Source organism: Malus sylvestris, chromosome 14 (assembly GCF_916048215.2).
Source record: "Malus sylvestris chromosome 14, drMalSylv7.2, whole genome shotgun sequence".
Taxonomy (NCBI): domain Eukaryota; kingdom Viridiplantae; phylum Streptophyta; class Magnoliopsida; order Rosales; family Rosaceae; genus Malus; species Malus sylvestris.
Genome location: NC_062273.1, coordinates 17,202,644 through 17,212,658, shown reverse-complemented (window position 1 = coordinate 17,212,658; position 10,015 = coordinate 17,202,644). Strand labels below are relative to the sequence as shown.

The following is a 10,015-nucleotide window of genomic DNA, read 5'->3' as shown; positions in this document are numbered from 1 at the left end:
TTAATGATAAGGACAAAATAAAGGGTAAAGTGAATAGTACCAGAATTGACTTTTTAATGTAAAAATGTGGTTTTTCGTTAAAGTTAACAGTATCGGATGCTTTTCGTTAAAGTTCTCTTCTTTTAATTTGCTCCTAATTGACTGCTCCTAATAATTGATTTTCCTTTAGTGTCACTTCACTTTTTGCCACGGATATATCTGACCCAAAATTCAGAAATCAGTAATTAATCATGTCATGTGCAATATGGGTTCTACCACAACCAGCATTATCAAAATATTGGAAAAAAAGAATATTATAAATGTGAAAAATAATTGCCAGCATTAAGCATTAGTTATGTTTTGGTAAGTTTCATTAGATGTTGTATGAAATGGTGGAGCAATTTATTATTTTCACACATCAGGAATGGTAATTTCACAGTTGAAATGAGCACTAATTAGTTATAGTTATATAGACACGAGCATACTATCTTCACAGGTTGTAATGTAAAGAGACAAAGATGAAAAAACGCAATATAATGTCGTGGATAGATAACTTATTTTTGTTCAATTTTATTAGAGAAATGCTAAGTACAGTCACTGCTTACACATATAGGCTACGTACCCACAGTGCACGTGGGTGCTTGTCGCTGCAATAACTCACTTAATTTGTTGATTTTATGATTAATCACAGGCGTTAATAACATTTTTAGGTACATACTACTCAGTAGGGTGAATATTATGCAAGGTCGAATGGTGAAATATCAATTAAATTTTTATACGAAAAGTCTAACTATTGAAAAATCAACGAAACATCGACACGTACCTCCTCCATCTCCTCCATACAAGAAAAATTGCAATGCGAAAGATTAGTAGTAGATGGAGAGTAGACAAATAGGATAATGCTAGAATCTCCCTATTAATTATGTCTCTGTCCATTGGATAATGTTAGAATGATTAACTTTGTAGATAAAATTAAAGAAATTAAAAAATTGAAAAGTTGATGTTTGATTTATTATCGGGAACTGTTCCCCTCACATTACTCTGCTGCCCGGAATGCAACCCCCGGCCCGTATTCACTCCAAACAAATTTAAACCTACCCCTCTCTCTCCACTTTTACCTCTCTCTCTCTCTCTCTCTCTCTCTCTCTACCCCAGTCTCTTACATTTTCAGTAGTGGTACTGGTGCTTCTCCCTCTGCAAACCCATTCATCTAAGCAAACCCTCCACTTTTACCTCTCTCTCTCTCTCTCTCTCTCTCTACCCCAGTCTCTTTACATTTTCAGTAGTGGTACTGGTGCTTCTCCCTCTGCAAACCCATTCATCTAAGCAAACCCTGCCTCTTTCCTCTCTCTTTTAACTCAGTATACCCACTTCTTCTGCCTTATACTGGCTCTCCCAACCATGGAAACTTTCAGCTTCCTCAAGTACTGGCGCAGCGGTGGCCTACTTGCTGCCACCCCCGTTCCTAACAGCATAGACACGGTTGGTTCTGCTAACATGCACACCACCACCACCACCACCACAATCCTCACCGCCGTTGCCCAAAACGACGACGAAGACAGTGACAGCGACAACGACGACCGGCCTTTCTTCGACTTAGAGTTCGCCGTCCCCGACGAAGACGAAGCGGCTGCTCAAAACCACGACGAGGAAGCTCGGCAAGAGGATGACTGCAACGAGGATGTCCGGCAAGAAGACGACAGCGGCGGCGACGACGACGACGACGACGACGAGTCTTATGACAGTGAGGATGGAGAGGGGGAGTTTAACTTCACCGTCCCTTCCGGGTCGACCCAGGACAGAACGGTCGACCCGAATCTGACTCTCTCTCCCTCCGACGACTTGTTCTTCAAAGGGAAGCTTGTGCCTATCGAGCACTCGTCGATTGAGTTCAACCCATCTGAAGAATCTAACTCCAAGCCCCAATTCGCCGTCTCATTTTTTAAATCGGCCACCAAATTTCGTGTTTTCATGCTGGGTTTGAAGAAATCGAAGTCGAATTCAAACGGGTCGGAAAAACCAGGGAAAACGGAGCTGCCGGCGGCTGGATCTGTTGCGGCGGTGGCGAAAGAACCACCGCAAAAACCCCAGGAAAAACCACAGCAAGAGGAACCGTCGCAAAAGCAGAAGCAGCAGGGGAAGCTTTTCACGGTGAAATTCAAGGTTGAGGAGGTTCCCATTGTGTCTTTGTTTGCCAGAGACAACAGCTCCAGAATCTCTGCAACTAATAAGTCGCATACGACCCAGCGGAAGCCGCCGCCGAAAACCGCTTCTGAAGAATCGGCCTCTGAGGAAAAGCGCTTTCCCAAAGAGGTAATGCAAAAGTACTTGAAAATGGTGAAGCCTCTCTACGTTCGCGTTTCAAAGAGGTATGGTGAGAAGCTGAGATTGTCCGGGCAGCTCAACTTGAACGGCTCGACGGCGCTGGCTTCGAATCAGGCCGAGAAGCCCCAGTCGGAAAGTGAAGTTTCAGAGCCGCCGCCGGCGACGGCGAGCAATGCGAAGAGTGGTCAGAAGCAGGGGAACTTTCCGGCAGGGCTGAGAGTGGTCTGCAAGCAATTGGGGAAGAGCCGGTCCGCTTCCTCCGCCGTAGCCGCGGCTCCATCGGCCGCCTTAGTCGCGCAGAGGAGAGATGATTCGCTGCTTCAGCAGCAGGACGGAATCCAAAGTGCCATCCTGCATTGCAAGCGTTCCTTCAATGCCTCCCGTGGTAATTTTAATTTTAATTTCCATTCTTTTATTTATCAATTATTTCATATTATTTATAATAATTTTCTCCAATTTTAATTTAATTATAATTTTTCGTCTTTATTTATTTTGGTTTAAGATTCGGACACCAACCGGATATCTCGGTCAGTGAGCGATTCCTCGAACGAAAAAAATGTCAGTTGAGATGTCACGCAAGTCGTCGGATCAAGGCAAAGGAGGTGGGCTTTAACGGCCTTGATCTTTTCCCGCATGCTTTTTTGGCGGGAAAATTGGAGCAGGGGTCAAGTGAATATTGCTGTTGGTTAATCGTACTCAAATCAAAGAGGCCAAAAGGGGAACCAGAAAAAAGAAGTAATTTTATGCGGATAAGTTTTTCTTGTTAATTATTGTAAATTGCTTTTAGAAAAAGCCAGAAAAATTGAGAAGTGGGAGGAAATGTTTGTACAAACTAGTAATTTGGTGTTTTGCTAATTTTAAGAGCTTTAGCTTAATTTTCGGTTAGTAATAATTAATCACAAAGCCCAAGTCATTCTGTTACTGTTTTGACCAAATAATGGTTTAGCATTGCATCATAATATTGTAGCCTAATCTCCACATACAAAAAAAAAAAAAAAAAAAAACACCAAAATGTAATCCCATGATAAAATCATAAGCATTTAGATTAGGCTACAATACATATATATATATATATATATATATATATATATATATATAGACTTCACCAGTTTCAACTTCATAATCCACGGGATTTTGTATTTGGCCATGAACAATGGGAGAAGGGTGATATAATGGTTGAATCTGCTTTTGTCAAATTTCTTTTGGAAATTTTCCTATAAAACGTGCATGAGAAGACCACCATCTGGGAAACCATGCTAGGAAATTCAATCTGAAACTTTTATCAAAAGTAACAAACCATGAATGACTAAAATCTAGAAAACCATGCTAGGAAATTCAATATGAAACTTTTATCAAAAGTAACAAACCATGAATGACTAAAATCTTATGTTTGATGCAGGAAAATGTTAGACCAAGGGTCAATATAATCAAAATAATTGTATTTGTTATTGGAAATAAGGACATGCTGAGAATGAAGGGGTTTGGATTGGTAAAGGGGGAATTCCCATTATGTTTCTGTTAGGAATTTTCCAATGTGAAGGGAATGGTAAAGAATTTTGTTGGCGTGAGTTGTATTGAAAATTGGCTTAATAGCAATGGATTCAGTCTCATTGAGGATGGCTTGATAATATTTAAGGGTTTTATGTGATGCATTTGGTAGATAATGGAAATTGGCTGGGAATATCGTTTTGGCTATTTTGGCTGGTGTTTGTTCCTGGGAAATATTGGGAGGTATGCTGAAAAGGTATTCCTTGGATGATTTATTGACATATGAAGATGTTTTAGTATAACTAATTGATGGGTTTGATGAAGATGGATAGTGGGATGAATAAAGATCATACTAACTGACTAATGCCGTTTGGTAATTTGGTCTTGGTGTTTGGTAATTTGGTCGAAAACTGCCTACTGTGGATCCTAAAGGAGTGAATCGGTTGGTTATGGCTAAGGCCGAAGAGGAATCGGGAATAGATTCCTATTTTGGTGGTGGTAAAGTGGTTGGAAGCCATCTTTGATTAAGCTTTTGTCCTGACATTCTTCCCCTGCAAAAATTCTCTTGTTAGGAAATCAGGAATGCTATTGTGGTTGTCTTTAATGTACTCAATATTAAAATCGAAAATGCTTAATATGACTTGCCACCGTGCAAAAATCTGTTTGGATTCAATGTTTTGATCATCTTTTTGTAAAGCATGTTTTGCAGATTTGCAATCGACATGGACTAAAAAATTTTGATTTAATAAATCTTGAAATTTGCTAATGCATAATATAATAGATAATATATCTTTCTTAATAGTACTATAATTACTCTGTGATGGATTTCATACTCCTGAATGGAAACGAACAATTTGTTGAGGAGATCCGGAAGAAATTGACTATTTGAGGATACCTTTGTAACCAATATCAGATGCATCGGTTTCAACTATTTTAAATGAGTTGGAAGTTGGAATGCCAAGACAGGGCAATATCTTAACATGTGATTTGATCTGTTTAACAATGGAAGTATGAATGGGAGATCATGATGGGGAATTATCTTTAAGACGATCAAATAAAGATTTACATTGTTGTCTGAGACGAAGATAGAATTCTGAAACATAGTTTAATGATCCAAGGAATCTTTGTAACTGGGTTTTGTCAGTAATCTGATCCGGGAATTTATCGACAAATTGAATAACTCTATCAATAGGTTGAATGGTAGACCGATAAATATTGTATCCTAAGAACCTAATCTTAGTCTGGAATAACTTAATCTTTGATGCAGAAACAACTAATCCATTAGACTTGATTATTCTAACAAAAATATGCAAATGTTTCCAATGTTCATCTATTGATTTTGAATAAATAAGGACATCATCAATGTAAACAATTGAAAAATGGCTATATTGATTAGAAATCTCATTCATGATATTTTGAAATTCGCTGGGAGCATTTTTAAGGCTGAGAGGCATTACATTCCATTTATAATGACCGAAAGGTGTTACAAATCATATTCATGTATTTGAATTTGCCAAAAACCTAATTTCATATCAAATTTTGAAAAAATAATTGCTTGAGAAAGCCTTTTTATCAAATCTCTTTTGTTGGGAATTGGATACTGAATCCATTCCAAAACTTCATTCAAAGGTTTATGGTTAATAACTAATCTAGAAGTCACTCTTTCCAATTCTGCGTTTTTCTGAACATAAAATGCAGGGTATGACCATGGTGATTTCCTCTTTCTAATAATTTCTTTATTAAGAAGTTCTTGGATATCTGTTTTGTAGAATTCCATGACTTCTTGACTCATTTGGATAGGTATGGCTTTGGTTGGAATTTTTGATTCATTAAACTCCTTTATGTAAGGAAATTTAACAATATGTTGCTTGCAATGCCAAAAGGCGTTGGGAATATCAGAACAGATATCATTAACAAGTTTCTTTTGAAAATTGTCAATAGTTTCTAGCAAAGACTTATTTGTTAGCTGTTCTTTAATTCGTTTGTGATGAATTTCTTCTTTTAGGAAATTAATGTGTTGTGACTTATTAGTAATTATACTAATGGTTTTTTATACATTATTTGTTTGTAAGTGTCTTAATTTTTTGAGGTCTGTTTCCAAGCAAAACTCAAATGTGACTTCCTGTCATAAGACTCTAATGGTAATTCAATTGTAATGAACCTTAAAAGGATATACAAGTGCTATGAAAGGGAGACCTAATATGACTGGATCTGAAATGTTTTTAATAAAAACAAATGGGGTTTTAAGACAAATATTACTTTGACAAACATGTGCTTTAGGTATTTCGTATTTTAATTGCATTGGTGGTTGGTTAGCAACACTAAGTATCTCTGTTGACTTATAAAAATACTTAGTAGGAATCAATCATTCTTGAATACAATTCAAGTCTACATTGGAATCAATCAAAGCAATTGTTTCTAAATGAAAATCTTCAATTATTATTTTTACTTTAGAATACCATTTCTGAATTCTTATCTTGTTTAAGAGAACTAAGACTAGGTCTTGTGTTGAGTGTTTGCTTGATTGAGCATTTGAATAGTGATAAGAAGAAGAACTACTGCATTCTTCTTCTTTGATGAGTGTTTGAGTTTGGATCTTACTAAGGTAAGTACGGACTTCTAAATTTTCAGATTTTAAAAATTTAATTTCGTCTTTGATTTTATTAATTTCTCTTTAGAGATCTTTAACTGTGATTTCTTTCTTAGACTTATTGAACCTTTCCAAGGTTGTGCTCATAGAGATTTTTGGAATTTGTTGGGATTGGCTAGTGCTGGGTTCTTCGGGAGAAACTAATTTCTTTAGTTTCTGAAGGTAAAAGGATTTTAATTATGGGTCATCGACCTTGCTAATTAATTCAATAAGAAGATTTTCTTGTTCTTTTTGTTTGTTGAGTACTGAAATCTTGTTATTGCAACAAGTATCAATACAACCTATTTTAATATCGGGTGACGAAAGATTACTAGAGGAATTGTTATCAGAAGAGGATAATTCCAAATCATATTCTGATTGACTATGATCTGTGTTTCTAAGTTCTAAGACTTGGATTAACTGAAGTTTCTCTTCCTCAAAGATCTTCAATTGGTTGATAGTTTGCTACATTTGTTTGCATAATGACCAAATTTGCCACATTTGTAGCATTTTCCTTTTTGGTCTTTAGGGGAAAATTTCCCTGAAGATTTTCTCTTTGGCTTATCAGTCTTGGGTTTTACGTAAAACTTTATAGTTTCAAAGTTTTTATTTTTAGATTTGTATTTATTATATTTAGGGTATTGCCTACATGGGTACTTATTGGAGTACTTATGATAGACTTGTGATCTTTTCTTTTTGTTAGAAGGAGCAATAGGAGGTAGTCCATATTGTTCACAGAACGTTCCTAATTTATACTTAGCGATGGATTTATCCTTGTTAACTTGTTTTGAAATTTTCATATCTATACACATTTTCAAGTCTTCCTTCTGGATAATATTAATTATATTTCCATAAGTAAGGGTATGATATGGTATGACACCTTCTTCATCAACTAAGAAATTTCGAATTTTATGAGCAAAGAGGTTTGGTAATCCATTAATAAATTTTTCTTTCCAAAATGGTTGATTACTATCTTTTCGAAGCATGACTCTAGACATGAATACATCTTTGTACCATCTAAAGTCGCTTAGTGTAGAACATCTTAAATTACTGAGTTGATCATGGATCCTAGTGGTGACAATACTAGGTGTTTCTATAAAATGTTCTATGATTGTGAAGAGCAATGTGTTAACTGCGTTAGGGACGCCTTGTCCTATTTGTTCATCGAAGATGGGTATTCCATCTTCATCTCTTTTAACTGCATGTTTTATTTCATTTCTGAATTGTTCAGTAAGATGTTTCTCCCACCAGGAATGAAGCATTTCAGTAAATCCAGTGACCAAAAGGTCAATAACTTGTGTTTGGCTAAGATTATGACTGGTGATATAGCTATTAGCAACCATAGAAATATATTGGATTTTATTTAAGAGTTCTTGTTCTGATAAACCATCTATATTCCATTCATAGAGTTTATCAGAAGAGACAGAAAATTGATTTTGGATATTTCTTTCTTCAAACTAAATATCAGGAGGAGTAGGTCTGGGATACCATTTTTTTTAGAGATGTTGGATTAATACATTTGTTGGTAATCCTCTTGAGTTCAAGGTTTTGAAAAGCTTGTTCCACTTTTCTTACAGAATCTGTGTCAATTTCGTTCTCAGAATCCCATATTGTAGAATTTGTTTCTACTTGAAACTCTTCTTGATTTTGTAAAACATTGATTGTTTTTTCTTGTTTTAGTTGTTGTAACATTTGTTCTTTTTTTTTACTTGTAGACATTGTCTTTAAAGCGATCATGCAAGAAGAAGATTCTGGGAAGTTAATTAATGGTTTTTCCTTGTGTGTTGGTTTTGGTTGAGAAAATTTATCTATTTTTGTTTCTATTTTATCTAATTGTTTTCCGATTGTATGAAGACTCGATTTGTGAAATTATTCTGTTCTATAACTGGTTTAACTCCTGTATCCTCTTTTGGGATTTTAAAAGGAGTAGTTGGAATTTGTGTATTAGCAGTTATGATGAGAATTGTTTCTTGTGGAGGATGGCTAGAAGAGACAATAATCTTGTCTTCTTTAAGCCAATTTTCTTTGGTTATTACTTCTAATTTATTTGTAGACTTATAGTATTTTTCAACATAATCGAAGAAAAATACTTCAAATCTGTGGGTTTCCATAAAATTAGTCTATTCTTTGTAAATTTCCAATTTTTGTTCTTTGGTATATTTATTTCTGAAAATATTCCTTCTGGAAATGTTTTTTGTGGCTTCAATATTAGCATTGAACCTTTTCTTATTACATTTGAAAGGTTTGTTTAAAACTAAAAGTTGATGGTGAATCTATCCTGCGTCAAAATCAGATTCAGTAAGAGAAGTTTGTTCTCCTTGATCTTGGGTTTGAGGCTGGTACCTTGGATGTGCAACCTGAAAGGTTGTTTCTACTGATTTTAATTTGATATTAATCAAATCATTGATTAATTCTTGTTGGGTAACAGATGATCTAGTGTCTACTGTTTTTAATTTCCTATTGGCTAATGAATTTATCAACTCTTGATCTTGACTCATCCTATCATTTGGTATGGATCTAGAAAAAGAATTTCTGTTAGGAGCAAATGATTTATGTGAGTGGATAGACTCACAAGATCTTCTAGCTGGACGATCAAAATTAATTTTGACAGTCCCATCAAAATATTGTTCTATATTGTCTAGGTTGACTAAACTGTTTTGGATGGCTACTGGCCGACTTTCATTAATCAAACACCAATATGAAGGTAGACTAATATTTGACCACCTAATGGTTCTGGGACCTTTAATATTCGCATTTTCTTGGTTGGTTTAGATTAAGAGTGTGTGATCTCTAGGACTTTTGGTTAAGGCCTGGAAATTCATATCTGTGCCAGTGACTTTGTAGTAAACCCTATATATTAGTGCCAATGGCTATGTTCCTTCAAGGACTTGGTATCCTGAAGTTTTGATGTTTAATGTGAGTGCTTTCAGCATATGAGGATCTGAAAGACTTATGGTAAGGTATGGAAAACAATCAAAATGGATAGGTCCATTGTAAAGACTGGATTCAATCATTCCAAGTAGACTATCACTGAAGTTAGTGAATCTAACATCTCGGAGACATAACAAAATATAAGTATTAAGGCCTCTATGTGTTAAAGGTTTTACGGTTATCTGGACTAAGCCTATGTGGATATAGTTATGACCATCTTTTCAGTGTGTTTTGATTTGTTCAGAAGAAACCAATTGACAAGTTTCATGTTCTTTACTAAGTGCATAAGCTTTTTCAACTATCTTAACATGATGTTCACTTCTAAATGAGGCTACTGACCATTTCTTTTTGTAAATATTTTTACTTGAAACCTTGGGGATATTCCAATCTCCAAAGTTAATATTTTTATCAGTTTGAAAATCAAGTTTTTGTTCTTCATTAACAATATATGGAATTGTGCCTAGACTAGATCTAGAGCTAGTGCTGGCCATTGAATTAGATCTAAATAATCTATTCATGAAGTTCACAATACAGGCAAACAAAATACAGAAAACTTAAATATGTCACCTTCCTCGCGAATTAGCTAAACTCCTTCCCCGCTCATGCCTTTCCTAGGACTTATTGAAACACGCCTTACTGTTTGGTTGGGGAGTTGAACAAACA

The 10,015-nt window shown here is 35.6% G+C and overlaps 1 protein-coding gene across 1 annotated transcript; it reads left to right on the top strand.

The window, feature by feature from the left end:
- The first annotated feature begins 1,084 nt into the window (after positions 1 to 1,084).
- On the top strand, positions 1,085 to 3,179 carry LOC126598529 (probable membrane-associated kinase regulator 2). The gene is made up of 2 exons (XM_050264896.1): positions 1,085 to 2,689; positions 2,807 to 3,179. Exons 1-2 carry the CDS (start codon positions 1,381 to 1,383, stop codon positions 2,869 to 2,871), a joined length of 1,374 nt encoding a protein of 457 aa, XP_050120853.1. The 5' UTR covers positions 1,085 to 1,380; the 3' UTR covers positions 2,872 to 3,179.
- The last annotated feature ends 6,836 nt before the right edge of the window (positions 3,180 to 10,015 follow it).